Source organism: Elgaria multicarinata, chromosome 12 (assembly GCF_023053635.1).
Source record: "Elgaria multicarinata webbii isolate HBS135686 ecotype San Diego chromosome 12, rElgMul1.1.pri, whole genome shotgun sequence".
Classification (NCBI taxonomy): domain Eukaryota; kingdom Metazoa; phylum Chordata; class Lepidosauria; order Squamata; family Anguidae; genus Elgaria; species Elgaria multicarinata.
This window is the reverse complement of record NC_086182.1, coordinates 19,171,586-19,194,171: the sequence shown is the minus strand read 5'-3', so window position 1 is coordinate 19,194,171 and position 22,586 is coordinate 19,171,586. Positions and strand designations below refer to the sequence as shown.

The 22,586-nt window shown below is 47.4% G+C and overlaps 2 protein-coding genes across 3 annotated transcripts; one reads left to right on the top strand and one right to left on the bottom strand.

The window, feature by feature from the left end:
* The first annotated feature begins 4,023 nt into the window (after positions 1 to 4,023).
* On the top strand, positions 4,024 to 16,605 carry MAK16 (MAK16 homolog). Of its 2 annotated transcripts, none has more exons than XM_063139587.1 (10): positions 4,024 to 4,127; positions 5,791 to 5,840; positions 7,518 to 7,627; positions 10,024 to 10,088; positions 11,610 to 11,761; positions 12,390 to 12,444; positions 12,980 to 13,054; positions 14,126 to 14,257; positions 15,014 to 15,061; positions 15,954 to 16,605. In XM_063139587.1, exons 1-10 carry the CDS (start codon positions 4,113 to 4,115, stop codon positions 16,146 to 16,148), a joined length of 897 nt encoding a protein of 298 aa, XP_062995657.1. In that variant the 5' UTR covers positions 4,024 to 4,112; the 3' UTR covers positions 16,149 to 16,605. The 2 variants fall into 2 exon arrangements, with proteins under 2 accessions (XP_062995657.1, XP_062995658.1); XM_063139588.1 differs by having other exon boundaries at positions 4,025 to 4,127; positions 14,126 to 14,242; positions 15,005 to 15,061.
* A 67-nt stretch (positions 16,606 to 16,672) lies between these two features.
* TTI2 (TELO2 interacting protein 2) lies at positions 16,673 to 21,584 on the bottom strand. The gene is made up of 7 exons (XM_063139584.1): positions 20,852 to 21,584; positions 20,336 to 20,522; positions 19,046 to 19,138; positions 18,404 to 18,573; positions 18,161 to 18,304; positions 17,777 to 17,939; positions 16,673 to 16,816 (listed from the first exon to the last, which is right to left on the bottom strand). The coding sequence occupies exons 1-7, from the start codon at positions 21,502 to 21,504 to the stop codon at positions 16,697 to 16,699; spliced, it is 1,530 nt and encodes a 509-aa protein (XP_062995654.1). The 5' UTR covers positions 21,505 to 21,584; the 3' UTR covers positions 16,673 to 16,696.
* Positions 21,585 to 22,586: the final 1,002 nt, after the last annotated feature.

The following is a 22,586-nucleotide window of genomic DNA, read 5'->3' as shown; positions in this document are numbered from 1 at the left end:
GCTCAGTCTGATTTGGGGTCAGCAATTTTCTCCCTCACCCATTTCACCCCTGTATGAATGGAGGTCCCATAACTTCCACCACTTCACAGGATTGTAGGTAGGGAAAGTGGAATTACATTGGAGAGAAAACCCAGTGATTAGACTTATTGCAGCTACAGGGGCCTTCCTACTGGGTGGTATATAAATGAAATAAAATAAATAAATAAAACTATCCATAACATCATTCACACAATGAGCAACTGGATATTGAGTTATGAAGGGCGTTTATTCATTGCTTTACTGACCTCACAAAGCAGTTCACATGAAATTATTAAAACAAGAAAATCAATAAAATATCCGATGAAAAACAAACAAGCTAGACCAACAACTGTTTGTGTTGGAGGAGGTCATTCTGTTTCTTCTCCTGTCATGGCAAGTTGGGAGTCTGCGTGCCACTGATGCCACCCTCCAATGGATCTTGGGAACTGGGGCAGGTCTACAGTGCCTACGAAACCCCCGCATAATGACCATCCCTTCTGACGTTCAGACACCGCCAGACCCATCCATGGCCATACTCTTGAGAGTAAAATTCTTCCGTGCCTTGATGATAGAATCAGGAATTGTAGAATCGTAGACCAGGAAGGGGTCGTTGAGGCCAAACCCCTGCTTAACGCAGGAATGCGGTTTCAAACATCCATGACAGACAGATGTCCAGTCTATGCTTGAATACTTTAAGTGAAGAAGAGCCCAGCACCTCCATAGGCATCTCGTTCCATTGTCCGATGGCTGTGACCATTAAGGATGTTTTCTTGAGGTTCAACTGAAACCTGCCTTCTTCTAAATTAAGCCTGTTATTTCTTGATTTGGATGAGAAAAGGACAAGTTGCAGCCCTCTTCTGCAGGACAACCCTTTAGATACTTGGAAATTGCCATCATATCCACCTTTGGGAGGGTAAATATTACCCGTTCTTTCCATCTTTCCTTGTAGGACTCAGGTTCCAGTCCCTGATCCACTGTGTTGTCCTTCTCTGAGCTCATTCCAATTTATCTCAAGCCTTCTTCAAGTGTGGTGCCAAATCTGGACACATTCTAAAGTGAAGTCTGACTTGCACAGAGGAGAATGGAACTTCCATTGATATAATCAAAAATCATTGTTGCATTTTTTTGCAGAGAATTTGGAATTGCTGGGTCACCAAAGCTTCCTCCCTGCCTTCTCTGGAGCATCAGCCTCTGAGGGCTCCTCCATGAAAGACTGCCTCTTCCAGCAATGGCTGCCTTCCCAGGCTCCAAACCTTCCTCCAGTCCTAGAAGAGATGGCTCAGAGGGCATCCCAGGAGTTGCACTCCTGTGGTACTTTCTCCTCTATCGGGGCACTATCTCTGTTGAGCCTTCAATGGGGCAGAGAGAGGTCTCATCTCCCCCACACATTGGACACCAAACCCATGAGAGGAGGGAAAAAGGCGACGTCACATCAAACTGGAAACCCTGCACCTTATTTTAACATGAAGGGTGGTTAACTCTGTCCCTGCCGGAAGTCCAATCCCATCCCCGCAAGTCCCACATCCGGATGGGGGTCATGTGACTCCTCAACAAACTCATCATGACCCCATGGACCAATAGGATGAGGCCGTAGACCCCTGCTGTACATGTGGGGGACTGGAAGTGACCCCATATGGGTCATTTCCAACCCCATGCCAAGAAGTCCTACTCTGGAGGGAGGGATCACCCGATGAGGTCAGGTGACCTGTCTACAAACCCATCATGCAGCCTCTTCCTCTTCAGCCAGAAGAGCATGAGTCAGTCACAAAGGGGTCACGTCACCCCATCAGGGGTGCCATCCATCCAGGGAAGGACTTTTGTAACTGGGATGTCTTGGAATGGGGTGGGGGATGATCCAGGCCTGCTGCCTTCCCTCCCAGATTTTGCCCTGTGGCATTTGCTAATTTCTGCTGGCCCTTGGACTCCTTTGTGACTCTGATTCCGGGCTGCGTAACGTGTGTGACTGCCTGGCTGTGTTTTGCATTCTAACTGCTGTGTCAACCCCTCCTGCCTTAGCCTGAACCCACTGGGGATATTGGAGGGATCCCATTGGGGGGTGGAGCTCCACACGTTTTTGTCAGCTCTGCCCCCCAGACTCTGTTCCCTCTTCCACCAGCTGTGGCAAGAAGACAGGCCAGCTGGCAGAATTTCTGCAATTTTGCTTTTTTTGCTGCACAAAGTATTTCAGAGTTTCCTCCTCTGAAACTCATAACTGTGTCACCCAAAGAGATGTGAAAAGGACAGAAACCAACCGACAGACAGACAAATGAATTTATTTCAAAGGTTCAACAAGGTTGAAGGTTGAAAGGTTTATACCTTGCAGGGGAATAAACAAAAGCTTGATTCGAAAGAGGGAACATCGAACGTACGAAGACTTTTTCTTTTTGAAAACAACTCTCCTAAAAAAGGTTCCAATTAACAAAGAGACATGTGACCAAGGCCATGTTTGGGTGGGTACGGCCCTTTGGGGGCTGGGCATGTTGGTGGGCATGCCCCTTTGGGAGCTGGGCATGTTGTGTTCCTTTTTTACATTCTCTCAAAATTTCAAGTGTGCCCACCGATACAAAAAAGGCTGAAGCCCCCAGGTTTAACTGATTCCCCAACCACACAGGGTGGGCAACTCCAGACGTTTGGGTCTATAACTCCCATCAGCATAGTCAATAATAAGGGATGGGGAGAGTTGTAAGCGAAAACTTCTGGAGGGCCACATTTCGCCCACTCCTGTGGCATTCCGATCACAGAGAAAAATGGTGGCCAGTTGCATAAGAGAAGAGCAGTTTCCTGCATGAGAGCTTGTCATACATCCAACACCTGCTGGCATTTCCTCTTCTATGCAATTATTAAAGGTGCATTAAAAACGACAACAAAGATAACCATATTGGTCCATAAGTAAAACAAATAAATAAATTTTAAAAAGTCCAAAATCCACAGTTAGGCAATATCTTTAGTAGGATCAACCAAAACGCCACAAAAGATTGTGCAAGCTGTTGAGTTCTCCAGAATTCTTCATCAGGCTCTTCCTGTCCTCGTTTGCATCTGGCTGTTCCACAGGGGTGGGCAACTTGTAGCCCTCCAGATGTTTTGGCCTACAGCTCCCATCATTCCTCTCTATTGGCCATGGTAGCTAGGACTGATGGGAGTTGTAGGCCAAAATATCTGTAGCGCTACAAGTTGTTCAACCTTGCTGTAGAAAGACCAACAGCGCTGAACGAGGTATGGACTTCTTAGCTGGCAGCAACAAGGTTAAAAAAAAAAAGGGTAAAAGAAAAGCCGGCAGCTGAGTGTTCTGATTGGTTGCATGTCATGGAGTGGCTCCTCCCTCCGGTCGCGCTGCAATTTGCCGAAGCCGTGTTGCGTCATGAGTTTCAACCCCGCCTCTCCGCTTTCGCAGCACAGATTGCAAAACGGGAAGAGCGACGCATCCCATTGTTTGGATAGGCGATTTCCGGGTTCAAATAGAAGCTTTTTTTAAAAAAAAAATTCCCCTATTTAAATAGAAGGTGATCTGACACAGCCCAAGTTTCGTGTTCCATCGGCTTGCATGCAAATACCTCGCACTGTTTAAAACTAAAAACTAAAATAAAATCGCACGAGGTTAAACCCGAGCAGTGGAGGCTGGTGGCTCCTAATTTGGTGGAGCCATAAATCCATTCTGAGTTTTCATTGGAGCTACTCAGAACGCTAAAGCTGCTGAACCCTGGGTTTACTGAAATTACAGCCGCCACACCACCCTCCACTGGACCCCGAGTTTAAGAGTAACAACTCATATCTTTGATGTTGCCCTTTTTGGGGGAGGAGGAGGCGCGCACACTAGGTCCAGTCACAGCGGGGCTGAAACCTTGGATTGATCCATTGATTTCTAGCATCTCTGCAAGAGTGGAGTAAAAAAAATAAAAAGGTTCGCGTGAACCCGGAAACAGGCTCTTTGCATTAGTCTATATAATAGTTTATGGTGGAACATGCGCGGCTGCGGCTCTGTCTCCGCGTGGCGTCGGCGCCGCAGCTCTCGCGAGATCTCAGCGTGCTGCTGGGGTCCCTGAGCTCCATCTGCTCGTTCAAATGCGTTAGGTGTGGGTCGTCCTCGTGGCTGCAAGATGCACTCGGATGACGTGAGTTGGGGGAGAAATTGGGGTGGGTGGGGGGAGAGAAATTGGTTCTCCGGTTCCGTCTGGCTGCTCCGGGCTGCCGCCTCCTCCTCCTCTCCCCGGGCTTCCCTCTCTCTGCACGTGGGAAGGGGTGACGTCGCCAGGGCGTGTGCGTGTGGAAGAGATGGCCCTTGAGCATGTGCAGAGTGTCACTCCTTTATACCGAATCTGGGAGGGCAGCCACGCAGCGCAGGAAGCTGCCAGTTCGACCCTGGGTCCAACCTCGCCCAGGATTGTCCACACAGTTACTGGCTATGGGATTCTGGGAAGCCAAGACATCTGGAGGGCACCAGGTTGGGGGAGGCTGATTTACTACAACATTGAAGGACGGGAAATGTAAACAGAAGAATCACGAGGTCATAGGATGCAAGATGTAGAGTTTGTGATGCTTCTCAGATGCATGCAAGATGCATCTAGGCTTCATGTAGAGTTGTCTATGACTGTACGTTTTGTCTTTTATGGACGTTTTTTTTTGCCCCCTTTGTTAGTCACCCTACAATCCTGGTACCTATGTGTATATTTATAACTTCCAGCTAAAGGTAGCTATGGCCTCTGTAGACTTAAGTCCATGCATGCTTCATAACAGCCCAATCCTATGCAATTCTGCTATAGCAGCCTACCCCCAACCTGGTGCCCTCCAGATGTTTTGGACTTCAACTCCCATCAGTTCATGGCAGCAGGAATTCATAGAATCATAGAATAGCAGAGTTGGAAGGGGCCTACAAGGCCATCGAGTCCAATGCCCTGCTCAATGCAGGAATCCACCTTAAAGCATCCCTGACAGATGGTTGTCCAGCTGCTTCTTGAAGGCCTCTAGTGTGGGAGAGCCCACGACCTCCGTAAGTAACTGGTTCCATTATCGTACTGCTCTAATAGTCAGGAAGTTTTTCCTGATGTCGAGCCGGAATCTGACTTCCTGTAACTTGAGCCCGTTATTCCGTGTCCTGTACTCTGGGAGGATCGAGAAGAGATCCTGGCCCTCCTTTGTGTGACAACCTTTTAAGTATTTGAAGAGTGCTAACATGTCTCTTCTCTTCTCCAGGCTAAACATGCCCAGTTCTTTCAGTCTCTCTTCATAGGGCTTTGTTTCTGGCAGTTGTAGTCCAAAACGTCTGGAGAGCACCAGGTTGGGAAAGGTTGGTGTATAGGAATGCAGCCTAAATCTGTTAGCCTACTCCGGCCTTAGGTTAGTTGGTGCCCTCCAGATGTTTTGAACTACAACTCTCAGAATGCCTGACTATTGGCCATGCTCTCTGGGGCTTATGGGAGTTGTAGTACAAAAATCTGGTGAGCACTAGGTTGCCTAAGATGTCACAAAACAATCAGCCTATGGGGTTGTTAGTATTGCTGGGGGCCCAGCTTTAGTATCTGATCTTCTCATGCTTTGTTCATTGTGTAGGTTAAAAGCTACTGTATAGATTTCCAAGCATTCTAGTTTTAGTGTCAGGACAAAGCCACAGAGCCTGATGGGATTTATGAGGACTTAGCCACATGGCTTGCGCATCAGAATCCTTCAGTCTCCTTCAAGACATTCCATTGATTCCTGTTCCCTGAACCCAAGTTACAACGTTGCGTTGTGCCTCAACAGTGTCTCTTGAGTTACTAACACAATATCTTGTCTTGTCAGATTGTCTGGGATACTCTCGGCAACAAGCAGTTCTGCTCATTTAAGATCAAGTAAGTTTTCCTGCTTCTCCTCCATCTATCTGTGCCAAATTCAAAGGCCATAAGATGCAACAACTTTGCTAGTGCTGCCTGGGCTTTAAAACTCCAAGCAAAAGGGCCAAATTGAATAATGATTTAAATTGAATTTAAGCTTCCTAATTCATGTATTTTCTGAACAGGCATGCATACTCATTGGTTGTTATAAACAATTAAAGCAGATCTGTCTGTAACTAAATAGAACCTTTATTTCCTCCAGAAACTCTGCTCGTGTTTAAGATATTTATCTGCCTGACTTGAAGAGACAGATTTTGGGGAAAAACAGGCTTTGATTTAATGGGTTAGATCCAGACTAACAATGCAGCCCTACACATGTCTATTCAGAAGTAAGCCCTCGGGCTGTAGTTTTAAGTTCGTTGAACTTAAAAACCCACTGAAATTTATAGGACAAGTTAGTCATGACTTAACTTACTTCCCATTGTTATCAGTGAGAACTTAGTTCAGCTATCTGACTTTACAATCCTAGGCAGGTGTACGCAGAAGTAAGTGCTAGTGAGTTCAACAGGACTTACTCTTGGGTAAATTTGCATAGGTTTCCAGCTGTAGACTGAATCGAATCCAGTATGTTTAATAGAGAGGTGTGGATTCAGTACTAAGCATTTTGAGTGTAAATTCCACATGTATGTATTGCAGGCAGATACCCTTTTAAGAGGGTATATTTTTTAAGGTGCAGTTAATGCAACTGGAATAAAAACAACTAAACAAAGCTGATATAAATTAAAATCTCTATTTTTTTAAAAAAATCATCTATTTGTATCTACTTTGGTGCTATTGTTTTGTGATCGCAAAATTTAACATGACAAGCTTGTGCTGTCAATGAGTCCAATGTTTACAGGGCAAAGTGCTATTTGGGGCAGTAGTTTGGGACACAGATGTGAAGGCCTGGAGAGAAAAAAGGAAAAAATTGGGGGTGGAGGGAGGAATTCCTCTCCTCCCTTTTCCCCCCAGTGATTTTTGGAAAATTGAGGGGAAGTGTTTCTGATTCCATCCACTTTGTTCCTCCCTGCCCTGGTTCTTCCTCCAAACCTTCATATCTGTACTTTGGAGTATTTACGGCCAGGCTGGTCTGTCTAGCTTCTTTCTATGTTGCGTCCCAGGAGACTTTAACATGCTTATGAACAGAGCAGCTACCTTTCAAAACAAAAGAATGGGAGGTAGCACATGGTACAGTTCGTTCATGCAACAGTGTCACTTCTGGGGAGAGATCTCAAACGCGTGATTTGCCCCACCCATGAAAACTGATGTAATATGTTCATTTAAGAGGACTGTGCCACATCAGTAGCTGAATGTTTGAATCAGCCCTTTGTCGTACGACTCTTTATTAGTGTCCTTGGGGCATAGTGACTGCTATCTCACTTTGGATATGGGAATTAAAGGAATATGCAGGGAGCACCGTGCGTCATGCACCACAAAGACTTGGGTGTCCCACTGTGGTTTTGAAGTTATCAAAATGTTCTCAAGGCGTGTGATTTTTTGGGGGGACAAGATAGCCTTTTTTAGCTTCAGCCTAAACCACCTGGAGTCATTCCCCTGGTTCAGCAGTCAGCTTTGATAACAGAATTAGATTGAACGACGCCCTGTGTGTCAAAAGGAACTCAAATGTCCATTTCAATCCAAGTCTCTTCTTTGCAGGACAAAAACACAGAGCTTTTGCCGGAATGAATTTAACATAACAGGCCTGTGCAACCGCTCCTCCTGCCCCTTGGCAAACAGCCAGTATGCTACCATCAAGGAAGAGAAAGGTAAGGTTTGGGCAAGGATCCTGAGCAATTATAACCAGTGTTCATCCTTCCTTTCGGCTTGAGGATCAGTTCTCGGATGGGCACTGCAAACCCAGCCAACTGATTCTGCATTGTGTGGGCTTAGTTTCCCTGGCCCCCACTCCCTGCCCCCCCCCCCCCCCCCGGCAGTCAGGTGTAGACATTAACATGTGTGCAATTTCTTCGGAATTTTAAAAATAAAAAGAAGCCAGCCAGCTAATTAAGACCTGGAACATAAATGGGACCTGGTTGCTGAAAGAAGAAAGCGTTGAACTCCTGTGTTTTTGCACATGATTTCAGCTTGGTGCATGGTGCAACATGGTCCAGATGGCGCTAGCCCATAGAGTTGTGTCTCTGCTTAGCAACTGAATTCGCGTGTTCTCTAGAAATGCGAGTCAACCCTGGGTGTACAGAACCTGCCCTTCATCTCGCACTGGTAGCAATGGCCTTGAGCGATTGCGTTCTGAGCTGGTTTGCTTTGAGTTCCCCAGCTGCCAGCAAGGAGGTTTTGCATCTGATGACCTCCTAGGAGCTGGTGTAGCAGAGAGAGGAAAAGACTGAGTTGCGAACCAGGAAGCGCCTGGTTTAAATCTCACCTCTGTCATGAACTCCCTGGGTGGGTTTAGGCAAGCCATTCACTCTCAGACCAGACCCCCGGCAGTCTTGGGCACAGTAATAGTGACTTACCTTACAGGGTTGTTGCGTGTAAGGATTACGAGTTGGCAACGCATATGAAGCACTTTGAGCACTTGGAAGTGCTCTGCAAAGGTCAAATGAGAGTGCCGTGGACTGCAAGAAGATCAAACCAGTCCATACTCCAGGAAATAAAGCCAGATTGCTCACTTGAGGGAATGGTCTTAAAGGCAAAACTGAAGTACTTCGGCCACATAATGAGGATACCCTGGAGAAAAGGCTGATGCTAGGGAAAGTGGAAGGCAAAAGGAAGAGGGGCCGACCAAGGGCAAGATGGACGGATGATATTCTGGAGGGGACAGACTTGACCTTGGGGGAGCTAGAGGTGGCGACAGCCGACAGAAAGCTCTGGCGTGGGCTGGTCCATGAAGTCACGAAGAGTTGGAAACGACTGAACGAATAAACAACAAAAATTATGCAATAATAATAATAATAATAATAATAATAATAATGATATATTAAAATTTATTTCTTATCCGCCTCTCCGTTTGGATCAAGGTGGGGATCAACAATAAGTATAAAATACATAAAACTGAATTAAAAATATAGTATACATTATTAAAACATCCTAAAAACATCCTAAAATTCCACTGGATAGGCCTGCCAGAATAGATCAGTCTTCATAGCTTTCTTAAATGCTAAAAGACTGTTAAGTTGACAAGTCTCCTCTGGCAGGCCATTCCACAGTCTGGGAGCAGCAGAAGAGAAGGTCCTTTGGGTAATACTTGTCAGCCTAATTTTGGCAGACTGAAGTAGATTCTTCCCAGAGGACCTGAGTGTGCGGGGCAGGTTGTACAGGAGAAGGCGATCCTGCAGGTTGCCTGGACCCAAACCATGTAGGGCTTTAAAGGTGATAACCAACACTTTATCCTTTGCCCAGTAGGAATTACTTGTAACACATCCTATGAGTCTGATGTTGCACGTAGTGCTAGAGATGGAGTGTTGAACTTCAGGCCAGGTGGCCACATCTGGGGTCCCAATCCGGCCCTCCCCAGATGACCCTTTCCCCGACTATTTGTTAGTTTCCCAGCTTTTGCACATCCCCGTCCCCCATTCAAAAATGTTGAAATAAATCTCCTAATGCATTTACTTCCTTACTGGCAGTAAGAGCTTTAAGTTAAAATATGGGGGTTGGCCCCACGCCTTTCAGCTTGGCTCCACCCATCATCGGAATGTGGCCCCCGGGAACTTCTCTGGAATTGAAATTGGCCCTCGGGGTGAAAGGTACAACACCCCTGTACATGATAGAACAGCCCGAGCTACAACCAGAAGGCAAAGAGCTTGCAGTAAAGGTGCCATTTCTATCCCACTTGATTCCTCTTTATCCATTGGATCTGGTAACCAAATGCCCGCTCTTGAGAATATCAGTAGATTTTGTACTTTCTTTTAAGTAGGAGTTTTGGTATTGTCCTTATTATTTAAGCTACTGATACACTGCTTGATATCATAAGATGGTTTATATAAGAATTTCAATCCAAAAGCCGAACAAGGTAAAATAATAAATACATTAAACATTAGGCACAGCTGCTGCTCAGCTAGAAGCTCCAGTACTTTCTGAGCGGCGGTCTGATGACCTTGCATGATTTATGCTCTGTCTTGTGTGAGGCACATCCTGCATCTATTAACCAAGGCTGTGGCAGACCTGGCTGTGACTCTTACACATCTGTATGCTACTTCTGTCTTAGGGCAGTGTTACCTTTACATGAAGACCATTGAACGTTCCGCTTTCCCCAACCGGCTGTGGGAACGGGTAAGCTCTCCTTCCAAACTTGCTAGGGCTACGAGTGTGTGTGTGTGTGTGTGTTTGTGATCTGTTCATGTTTAACTTGATATTTGGAGCTGCTTTCTCCTGCGCAAGATGATTGTGGAGGCAATCAGACTTTTTAGGAGTGGATCTGTTTCTTGACTACGTTCTCTGCCTTTGCTTATCTAGCAGCACACTGTCTGAACTAGGTTGCACAGTTTGGCCTCCGTTCTAAGAGAGGAAAAGAGGTTGTGGCGGATGGCTCAATAGGGAAAAGAAGGTCAACTTGGTAGTTAAAACGCAAGTGTCGTTTTAGGATTGATGGGAAAAGATGTTCTATCATAACAGCATAACATAAAAATGCTGTTGCTGAGTGGCAGAACGGATGCTCTTCATGCAAACTGTCCCAAGTTTAATAACTGGCATCTCCAGCCATGGCTTGAAAAAACCCTTCTGAAATCTTGGGGAGCTGCTGAACTATAGGGACAAATAATAAGACCAGGTAAAAGGCAGATTCCTCTGTTCTTAAGAAAGGGATTGAAAATAAAACTGAAAGTCAATAAAGCCTTTATAACAGGAGCAGGCAACCGTTGTCCTCCAGATGTTTTGCACTACAACTCTCATCAGCCCCGGCCAGCATGGCTGGCAGTGGGGGATTATGGGAGTTATAGTTCAAAACATCCTCCTACTTTATAGAAATCAGTGGTGCGGCTGCAATAGGAATACTATCTGTAGTTCTGGTTGCTTGTCTCAAAACGGGAATTGTAAACCCCCCCCCCTCCCGGCCGCCCAAACTGCACGCTGAGCTACGCATTGCTTTGATGCAGGGTGGATAAAAATCAATGATTTTCTAAAAAAATAAATTAAAAAAATCGGGTTTTTTTAAATTTAAATTGGATTTTTTTAATAAAATGCTTTTTGAGGAAAAATCTATCTAAAGATAGTTTTCTGTTTAAGATACATTACAGACCAAAGGTTATTCATCATGAAATAAGGATTAGTTTTTAATTATGTAGCATGAAGCTGTTTAATTTTTTTGGTAAATGAATTCCATTAATCCATTCACAATGTCATGCTCTTCCAGAGATTTCTGTAAGATTATTTTTCTCCTTCTAATAAAGTAGAGCAGAAAAGTTGTCCAAATATGAATGATTAACCTATTAAACTGGAGACAGTTCACCTTGCAATAATTTCATAATTATCTATCTAATGATGTGTTTCTAATAGTATTACCAAATCACTATTTTTTTTGAGATAACTGTAAAACTAATCTGAAAAGTTGCTATTCTAAAAATGAAACCTTCATCTGGTTGTAAATATTAAGATTATACCAGCAAGAACGAGTCTTTGGTAACTCTGAGTTGGGTAAAACACAGCGAGGGAGAGTGCACTTTTTTTGGGGGGGGGAGTCACATGATTAAATCGAGTCTGAGTGGTGATTTAAATTGTGATTTAAATCAAATCCACCCTGCTTTGACGTCCCTTCTCCGAGCCGCTGCAGACGTCTCGCCTTCCCGTTTCTGGCAGGTCCGGCTGAGCAAGAACTACGAGAAAGCGCTGGAGGAGATTGACGAGAACCTGATCTACTGGCCCCGCTTCATCCGGCACAAGTGCAAGCAGCGCTTCACCAAGATCACCCAGTACCTGATCCGGATCCGCAAGCTGACGCTCAAGAGGCAGTAAGTCGCGGCGCTCCTTTGGTTGGCCTTTCCTGGAGGTCTTTTGGTTTGGTCTCCCTGCAGACTTGCGCCAACGCAGCCCGAGTCGTGCAGGTGCTCCTCGTGACAGTCCCCACAAGCGCACCTTGAAGCGCACCCTGTCCAAACATGCAGGCAGCTGTGTTGATCCAAACCAGGTCTTGCCATTTTAATCTCCATCAGAAGCAGGTGGTGGTTTTTCCTTGGAAAACCTTAATGGGTTTAAATTCCCATTCAAGGCCAGGCCACCCCACCCCAAAAACACTTTGCATGGCAACAACAGGGAACGATGTATTGTTGTTTGGAAAATTTCAGCTGAGCTCAAGAGGGAACAGGGAGTTCTGGTTGGGGTGTGGCAGATGACACCCGTGCCCTTGCTCATCAAACCGTGCCAATTCTGTGTCCCTATGAGCTGTGGCTCCATGACACTGCTAAGCCCAACTGGGGTTCTTTCAGTCTGATGTTAAATGCTGCATAGTCCCTGAGTTAGCTCCGGTGCTGCCACAGCTGTCTCAGGGTGGAAAGAACGCTCACTCTAACTTTGTTTCTAGTGGCTGGGTGACTCCTGGCTTGCAACGCCACTCCGCTAACCGCTTCTTCCCCTTCGTAGGAGGAAACTTGTCCCGTTGAACCAAAAGGTCGAAAGGCGTGAGAAGAGGCGAGAGGTAACGTACCTGCCTGGAGCAATGGCTCTTCAACCCAACAGTTTGTCTCGCACCCGGGACCCAATATTAGCACATGGCTACCTTTGGTAGTGGCTCAGCAGGACTTGTTGGCGATGCTTCCCTGGGCTTCCCCTTCACCATTTTCCCTCCCAGCACGATGATCAATATCTAGCAGCTCAGTCTGTGCATCAACGTTTTTATTTCCCATAACGTCCCAGAGTGATGACAGGTCAGGGGCATTGTGGGAAATAAAAATGGCAGCTCCAAGATCCAGTTGTCCTGACATTTGCATCCCGCCCTATATCACAAGGATGATGATGATGATGATAATCATCAGATTCTCAGTCCTCCCTTTGAGCTTGCATCTGCCCCAGATGTGTTTTACTGAGCACGGCAGCCATGATCGCTCATCTATCAGGCCAAAGCCCCTGGCAAGTCGCTACCTTCTGACGAGGATGGGAGGAATTGACCCTTTCCCAGGGGCATCCTCTTCCCAGCTCTGAATTAACTCCCTTTTTCTGTTTGCTTCCGCCAGGAAAAAGCTCTGATTGCAGCTCAGCTGGACAACGCAATTGAAAAAGAATTGTTGGAGAGACTCAAGCAGGAAACGGTATGGCCTCCTAAATAGTTCATGGTGTTCACCCAGAGGTAGAGTTCCCTTGCGGTTTCCAGTAAAGCAGTGCATGAAAGGAAATGGCGCTTAAATAGCTGCCTGTTTTTATTGCCTTACCGCTCATGACGACTACCTTACCTGTGGCTAAGTTACAGCTGCTGTGGAAAGGGGGCAAATTCCATGTTGGACAGGATGGTCCGAGGTTCCGGACAGATATAAAGAAATACTTCTTCACAAATCACATATTTAAACCATGGAATTCACGACCGCAGGATGTAGTGAGGTCTACTGATGTGGATGGGTTTAAAAGGGGATTGGGCAAATTCATGGAGGATGTGGCTATCAGTCCTGTTGGCTTTCTGTTGCCTGCTGTTTTAGAGAAAATTAGTTGCTGGAGAACCTGAGTGGGAGGTTGCTGTTGAGCTCATGGCCTACTTGTGGGCTTCTATAGGCAACTGATTGGCCACTGTGTGAGCAGAAAGTTGGACTACAGCATAGGTGGTCTTATGTTCTCTGGCACCCAGGCTAAGAAACTGTGTTGGTAGAAACCCATACCAACCTGCCCGGGCACTGAGATCATCCTAGGGCATGCTCCTGGTGGTTCCACATTAGACCCATCCTCCGATTGGAGTCTACCAGGGGTAGAGCCTTCAGTGTGGTGGCCCCCCTCCTATGGAATTCCCTGCCTCTGGAGGTCAGGCAGGCGCCAACTTCGTATTCCTTTTGGCGCCTCCTGAAAACGTCATTATTCCAGAAAGCCTTTCTTTAATGACCAGCCACGGTTCAATGTACATTTTGCTTCTTTTAAAATCTATTTTAAAGTGTTTTATTCGGTTTTTATTTTATTTTATCTTGTACACCGCTCCGAAATTTTCAATGGGGAGCGGTATATATGAATATTGTAAATAAATAAATAAGGAGGGGAGAGGGGGCATCAGAAAAATTGCCAATTCCAGACGGCCTTTTGGAATATATATTCCTGGAAATCACTGGCTTTGCAGAATTTGTTTTTGTGTTTTGGGATCATCCAGTCATGTTCTGCTTCTTCTTGGCGTGTCCTCTTTTTAGTACGGCGACATATATAACTTCCCCATCCACGCCTTCGACAAAGCTCTAGAACAGCAGGACGCCGAGAGCGAGAGCGATTCGGATACAGAGAAGAAGGAAGAAGAGGAGGAGGATGAAGTAATGCTTTTGAAACTCTCTTGCTGATGTTGCTCTCCAGACGGAGAGTGTCATTGTCAAGTCCCTGACAATATTTACTATTAACATTTAACACTGTCTTACCTGTTAAAGTGAGTTTTTGCATATCAACAAGGAGAAAATTGTGTTTGCAAAAGTTGCAAGGTATTTCTGCTGAATATGTCATGCATTCTTGTCTAGTACATTCTTGTCTAATACATACCGTATTTCTTCGATGGTAAGACATCATTGATTGTAAGACACACCTTAATTTCAGTACCACCAACAGGAAAAAAAGACACACCCGCGATTCTAAGACGCACCCCATTTTTAGAGATGTTTATATGGGAGAAAAAGTGTGCCTTAGAATCGAAGAAATAGGGTACCTCTGTTGGGAATTCCTTCTCCCTTCCCTAAGATCTCCTCCTGCAGAAATACATTATGGGCTCTTAGTATTAATCGTCCACATTGTGAGTTAAAAGTTCATGTGATTAGGAGACTAGTCCAAAGAAGTCACATCTGCAGATGGGACATTACCAGCATAAACCATATCTCATTGGTTTCCTCCAACCTTCAGATATAGACTGGTTGGGTTGAAGGAAACCAGTTTCTCACCTGACTGTATTCTGGAGGACACATAATTTGTGCATGTACTGCTTCCAGAAACTGGGTTTCTCAAAATGTCAGATTTTGTTGATCAGGGACTGGGAATTGACCAGTCATTTCCCCTTCATTTTCTGAGTTTTTGCTATGCTCTCCCTGCAGGATTTGAACAAGAGGGAATTTGTGGAGGTAGATGAGAGCGACCTCAGTGATTTCGAGGTAAGCACAGCCTGCTGAAGAGGCTCTTATGTCCTTATAGCTTACTGTTGAATCTCTTTCAGCCTGAGGGAAGGAATACATTTCGGAGAAGCTCCGAGCAGCTGCATTCCAGTGGTGATGGGGGTGAAGTCAAAGGGGGTTGCCCCCCCCCCCAAATACCAGCCTATTTTAGCTTAAAGCTCTTACTGCCAGTAGCAGCCTGAGGAGAGGCCTTTCAATCTGATAATGAAGAAAATCTGCACGAAAGACAGAAAACCAGCAAATAATTGGTGGTCGGGTATTTGAAGATGATGTTGGCTGTAACTTTGTAGACGTACAGAGTAGCAGCTGAAGCCAAAACATGTATAGGGAAGGGGGTTTAGACCAGCCTTCCCCAAGCCTGGCACCCCCCAGATGTGTTGGACTTCAAATCCCAGCATCCATTAGCCAGCTTGACTAGGGGATGCTGAGAGCTGTAGTCCAACATATCTGGAGGATGCCAGTTTGAAGAAGGCTGCTTTAGAGTGTCTCAGGGCACTCAGCAGTTCCCAACCTTTTTAGACCCGTAGGCACATTTTGGAACTTGAGAAACTGCTGTGGGCACCACCACAAAATGGCTCCCATGGAGGATGTGGCTAGTTACATTATGCCTGCCGTGGGGGGCTGGCTAGTCATAGGTGAGCTAAAGAGATGGTGGTAGGGAGAGAAATCGTGGGGCTAGAAAGAGAGGAAAGAAATCTACTTAACATTTCCCAAGGTTTTGGTTTAAACATTTTTAAGGAGTCAAAGAACGGAGAGCTTCATGGTTGACTTTGGAGGTTCCCCCTGGGCTTTCCTGTACCCAAGGTCCCGTACAGGACTGCACAAAAGCAGAGGCATAGTTGGGTTTCACCTTGTTCCTTTCTCCTTCCAGGATATGGATAAACTGGCGTCGAGCAGCGGGGAAGAGGAAGAAGAGGCTACATCCAGCGAGGAGGAGGAGCGAGAACGACAGCCCAGGTCTAAGGGCAAAGCTCCCCTGAAGGGCCCAGCAAGGAGGAAACGAGCTTACGTTGAAATAGAATACGAACAGGAAACGGAGCCCCTGTCTAAAGCGAAAGCGACGTGACTCTTCCCGTGTTCGAGAACGCTGTCCTGAACAAGCTGGGTGGTGGCGTGGGATGGGGGCGCCAGCGGCTTTGGGCAAAGGCTGCCTTCACAAGGCCCAAGACTGAAGACCGCAGTAGGAAACATCCAGCTGATTGAAAGCCTCAACCGCGACTAAGGAATGACTGAGTCTTCCAATAAGCCCTACATTTATCATTTTTAGGAGTATATTTTTTTAATACTGACAACTACGAAAAAATATATTTAAAAAAATTCTGTCTTTCTGGGCTAGGGAGCCAAGAGGGTGGGTATTTTTCAATATTGGTACATGTCGATTAATCCCGTGAGCTGCTTTGAGGCTTTGGGTGGGTGGGGGCTATAAAAACGGCATATAAATAAGTACACCAGAACAAACTTGAAGTTAACCATCTGTAATTTTTTTTGGCCTCTTTTCCTCCAGTAATAAATAAAACTTTTGCTATAGCAGGGCAGGAATGCCGGTGGAGTTGGGATAGGATTCTTAAAAGCTGGAGAATTGCTCCTTCCAACCTTTGAATAGTCTTATCTTTATTAAATTTCTTTCTTGAGCTCCGGGGGAGATAAACTTTTTGTAGGCTCCTCTTGCACTTTCTGCAGGTATTCCTTGAGGTGCTCATCTTGACAGCTGCGGAGGACTCCTTGCAGTAGGACCTGTGGTGAGGCAGGGAAATCAAATATGGTCCTCCTATTAGAAATGGGCATCAATTGCCTCCTATTCTGCTCTACATCCGTAGGGCATACCGTAAGAAACTACTGTATATGGAGTCAGTCAGTATTGTCTACTTTACACAGGTTGGCATGGCTAGTAGTCACTGGCAGTCCTACCTGGAAGTGCCAGGGATTGAACCTGACACCTTCTGCATGCTTAGTACTGCGCCAAATGCCATTAAATGTCCCTGCATGTTGGGGTCCAGATTGGCTCCCCCCGTCCTTTTTGCGTCGGTGGCTACACTTGACATTTTGAGCGTTGCGGAGCGGCTTGCTCATTCATAAAATGGCCGTCAACGTGGGCATGGCTGGTCACCAAAACACCTCATTCCCCACCTTAAGTAGAAGGCGGAAGTGGGGGCTGAGCCCCAAAACACACTATGATGCTCAAGAGCAGCACTTTGCTTTGCAACATGGCAACCTTACAATGATTTTTTTTAAAAAAAGGATCTTATGAAATAAACATTGCAAGTGTCAGGCACCAAGAGGTGTCTATGGGCTCACTGGTGCCCACAGGCACCATATTGGAGACTCCGGGTCCAGAAGGATTATTCTCATGAGTTGCTTTACAGCCCCACATAGGAGAAACTGCACTAAATGAACATGTGTGTAGACTTCCCTGTATGTGATTGTGTGTGTAGGTTTCATACAATGCATGTTGATTAGCTGTCATTAGAACACAGGAAGAGCCACGCTGGATCAGACCAAAGGTCCATCTAGTCCAGCACTCTGTCCCCACAGTGTCAATCTGTGTTGCCTGCCTGACAGACGTTAAGACAAACAATGCCCTCAGAGGATTCAGCAGTCTGCTCTCTTGTGAAGAATGAGGCTGCTTGCTTTTGCCTGCAGCACAGGCACACTTCACCTTGGGACTGCAGGGCTCGAAACCTCACGCTTGCTCACCTTCACCTGTCCGTGGGAGGAGTGGTCCAGCAACAGAAGGCACTCGGTGGCTCTCTGGAGCAATGCGTTTTTCACTGGTTCAGGGGTTGAGCTGCTGTCTGTAACCACGTCCCACATCATTCGCAGCAAAGCCTTGAGGAGTACAGTGAGACGGCAGGTCATTCTACAGCACGGAGACGGAAAACGGATGTCAGTCTGATTGGGAAGTTATAACAAATAGGCAGCCAAGTTGCGGGCTGAAAAGTGGCGGCTCCCGACAAGAGCCAAGCTGCCGCATTCTGCACTCGCTCCAGCTTCCGGAGCAGCCTCAAGGGCAGCCCCACAGAGGGTGCATTGCAGTCATCCAGTCTTGAGGTTGCTAATGCTTTGGGCTTATAAGGGTACCTGGGCCAGGCGTGCTGTATCGTGCGCTTCAGCGTTTCTAATGTTGCCAGTCGAGCAGCTTCCTCGGGTCCATCGGAGACCTCCAGGTATCCCACAATCACTTGCTGCAGCCTCTTCAGGTGACGGGCTACCTGGATGCCGAGCCTTTCAAAAGACAAATTGGTTGAGGGTTAAAACCTTTGCACAAAGAGTGGGCGATCTGCTTGCAAAGTGCAGGAGGTGGATGGGAGCAGCATGTCTCACCTCTCCACAAAGGCAGGCAGGCTCCTGGCGTACACCCTCCGTAAGGACAGCCGGTGTTCCGTTTCCATGTGCGTCAGGACCAGCCGGAGCACCTCGTCGGAGGGCGCCGCAAGCCGCTGTGGGGCTCTCTCCAGGATTGGCAGCAAGTCCAGCAAACACGGCAACACAACCTGTTTTGAGCAATGAGATTATTTATTTATTGCATTTGTATCCCGCCTTTTCTCTCCAAAGAACCCAAGGCGGTGTACATAATCCTCCTCCTCTGCTCCATTTTATCCTCACAACAACAACCCTGTGAGGTAGGTTGGGCTGAGAGTCTGTGACTGGCCCAAAGTCACTCAGTGGGTTTCCATGGCCGAGTGGGGACTAGAACCCAGATCTCCTGACTTCCAGTCCAACGCTTTAGCCACTACACCACACTGGCTCTCGACAATGAGGTGAATCTATGGTCAGATTGTTGGACTTAAGACTTACGTTCAGTTCTCCACTCTGTTGTGAAGCTCACTGGGGAATCCGTGGCCCTCCAGATGACATGAACTACAACTCCCATCACCCCTGTCCATGTTTATTATTTTTTGTGTAGCATTTATATACTGCTGAATTTAACAGAATCCCTCAGCAGTTCAACATTAAATACAATACCTGCATGAGCTGAGCCTCCTTGCTGTAAAGATGGTGGGAGAGCGCATGATACACAACCTGAGCCCTGTTGAAGTGGCAGAGGTCAGCTGCCGGCTGCAACAAGAGGAAATTATGTTAGCTTGGCTTGCTTGGCTGTGGATGCATTCGCTTGCATTGTGCAAAAAGGGATCTCCCCAAAGATACAACATTCATCTATGCTGTAGTGCAGAACACTGAACACTGACAAAGAGCTTTGATGGGTCCTTGACAGGCCAGGATCTAGCATAATGACAACATTCAGAGGCAGTGTAATTTTGATGACCAGATGCTTGGAATAGGCAACTTGATTAGATCCTTCATGCTCTGCTTGGCACTGTCTCAGATCTCTATAGGAAACATGCATGCAAGTATGTGTAAGGGATTGGATCCAGCTTCAGTCATAGTCAAGAGTAGACCCAATGATTTCAATAGGTCTACTCTACTAGGCATGACGAAATCTGGCTCCAACCCAATAAATACGAATCTACATCTCCTTGGGCATGCTCAAATTTTCATTGCATTCATTTCACCCCTTAAAACGTCAACAGTGTAAGGAAAATTCATGCGATTGAATTGCTACGTCGCAAATGATTTACGAGACCTCCAGCAAAAAATGATCTCTGCTTGCATATAATCGTGCAATTCTACGGATGTTTACCCTGAGCTATGTTAATAACAATCTGATAACTGCCAATTCTCATGACCATCAGCCCCATGAAAACCACGGGGGTGGGTGGTAATCAGCCCATGCTGATGTTTTCTGCTGTGGCTGCCACACACTGAAATACCACTGAGAATAAGTCCTCGCTCTGAAGTCAAATGAGGTCATGAAGCCGTATTCCCAAAGCCAATCTTCAATTTTCTGCTAGAGATAAGAACTCATAAGTCATGATCCCTGAAACAGACACTTGTGGTGGAGCAGGATCAGAACCAGTTCCAGGATTTTGAGGGCCATTGGAACAGTCACCCTCCATGGGGCCCGTCTCTCAGAGAATCTACTTTTTCATTGCCATTGCCACTTGCTAACTTGAGAGAGAGTGAGCGCCAGTGAGCAAGTAGGCATCTACTGCTTCTTCCTTTCACCACCACTGTGGTCTGGGCCAGAGCGAGAAGCAGGCGAACGAGCGTGTTGCAATGGTGAAGAGGAGAAGCAAGTCCAGGTGGCTGTGAGTGGACCCCTGCTGGGGAACGGGGCCTTGGCAGGGGTCCAATCATGCCTACCCTTGATGCCAGCATGGGAGAAGCATGGCATTTGCACTGCCTTTTTCTTACCACATTGCGAATGATATGGTGTAGGCACTGCACTCCCAGGATTTTATTTTCTACTCGGTAGTCATCTGACAGCAGCAATGAAGGTGGCAAGACTTTCTCCAAGTGCTGGCTGAGCCAGGGCCTCGTGACCTGCAGGAGCATCGAGGAGAACACGTGCTTTGTCGCTGGGTTGCGCTGCCATGTTTCTCTGAAGCGGAAGGAAGAGAATAATTACATCCCTCAGGGCGTGTGGCCTGATCTTGGATTGACATATAGCCAGAGAGGAAAAACTAACTGTGTAGGGAGCTGCCTTATACTAGCCCAGATGTTTGGTTTCCCTAGCTCACCCTTCCAGATGTTTTGGACTAGAACTCCTAGCATTCCTGACCATGGGCCAGGCTGGCTGTGGCCGGTGAACTGGAAGTCCGAACTATCTTTTGGCCACAAGGCTGACGAAAAGCCTTTATTCAGAGGCCCATGAATATAATCTCCATTAGAGACTGGCACTTTGGTGCCCATTGCTGGGCTTTCACTCACTTGGTTAACTCTGGTTTCAGGCATTGCATCACTGCGGCAAACCAGCCGTCTTCGCCTTCACGGGCACCTCTGAGGAACTCAGGTACCGACCGGCAATCGGAGGCTCGAAGCAGACCATCCAGCAGCTCCTGAGCCAGAGACCGACTCCTCGCTTTGCTCCAGGGCGTGTCTGCCACGTGAGTCACAGCAAAGACGAACGCAGGCCCCGCCAACTGCCGCAGGGCTGAGCCAACCGCCGCAGAGCCCAGGCCTTTTGCCGCTTCCACTTTGGCCACGACATTGCACAACACCAGGCCGGCATCTTCTGCTCTGTCGGCGACTGCTGCGTAGGGGGAGCCGGCGTCTCCTTCCTCTGGCTCCTGCTGGAGTGGCGCTGCGTAGTGGCACAGAGCAACCGCCAGATCACGGAGCAGCTTGGGGGCAGCGTTCTGGCAGCCGCCCCCGAAGAGCCACTGGCAGCCCACAGCCTCCAAGATGGCCAAGAGGTCTCTGGTCATCCCTGCTTCGGCGTTGCTGCCTGTCCCCTGAGGCCCTCCACATGCAAAAAGCCGCAGGAACTGGGGGAGAACCTGATCTACAGGGGGGCAGTCAAAACACCCCTGGCCCTCTGGGACTGTCAGCTGCAAGGAACCCAGCAGGGGATGGAGCTCCATACTCCTGGAGGGGCTCAGTCTTGCTCTGCAGGTGCACCCCTCTCTCCCCACCCCCCTTGAATATTCACCCCACGACTGATTTCTCGCCTCCCCACATCTATTCCAACCCCTCCTCAGACACCACCCCTCCCAATCTGGGAGTCAAGGATCTTAAGGACTGGGCATTCCTTACTGGCCCCTCTAGGATTCCACGAGTATTAAACTCTCAGATTCAGCGGGAACCATTCGTGTTAAACCAGTCACGACTGAAATTTGCCAGGCGGGGGGCTTCCACCATAGAGGTGCCACGGATAGAACGGCATCACGCCGCCTCGAACAGGCCATGCGGGCTTTCCGTTTCAAACCGGAAGCTCCACCCGTGGCTGTAGCAACCCTAGAGATAGGAACATGTAGAGGCACTTCCGGTTTGAAAAATGAACCGTTTTCTTTCTCCTCACTTTTAACTCCAATTGTTAAATAGTCAGGCTTTCCACCACAGCGAGACCAAGAAATAGCGGCCCCCTAGTTCTGCCCACCGACAAGCAGGGCGACAATGCTGGCTTTCGAGCTGACCCGGAAGTCCAGTCTGTGCGTCACTCTAATTTTTCTAGGTTTATAAACGCGTCTACCTTCCCCCAGCAACCGAGGCGCTTCTCCCTCATTCTTTTCTCTCGCTCTCGCCCACCTGCCCTCACTGCTCCCTTTCCCCCATTCCGGGCTGCTTCTACTCAAGGACCGTCGCCTGGCGATAACAAACGCTCGGCTTTTCCCCCCGTCTAGAACGCTCGTCCGTAAACCGCCTCCGGCCCCCTGCCGGAAAGCACCGACGCTTTCCCACAGGTCGCAAAGCGCTCCCGGCCGATAGAAAGGGGCGTTCACCTTCGGTGAATAGATTAGCATATCTAATAAAGGAGCCTGAGCCTGGTTTATTGGGGAGAAATCCAAAGCACCGAGGGAGGAAGAGGGAGCCACGTCTGTTTTTACGTCACTACAAGGGAGGTAAGGGTAGCAGCAGTTAAAAACCGAGGGGTGAAGAGCGAGGTCACCATGACCTGTAAGCCCTCGGCACAGCTTGGCTAATCAGGCTTGCAAACGACTCCACG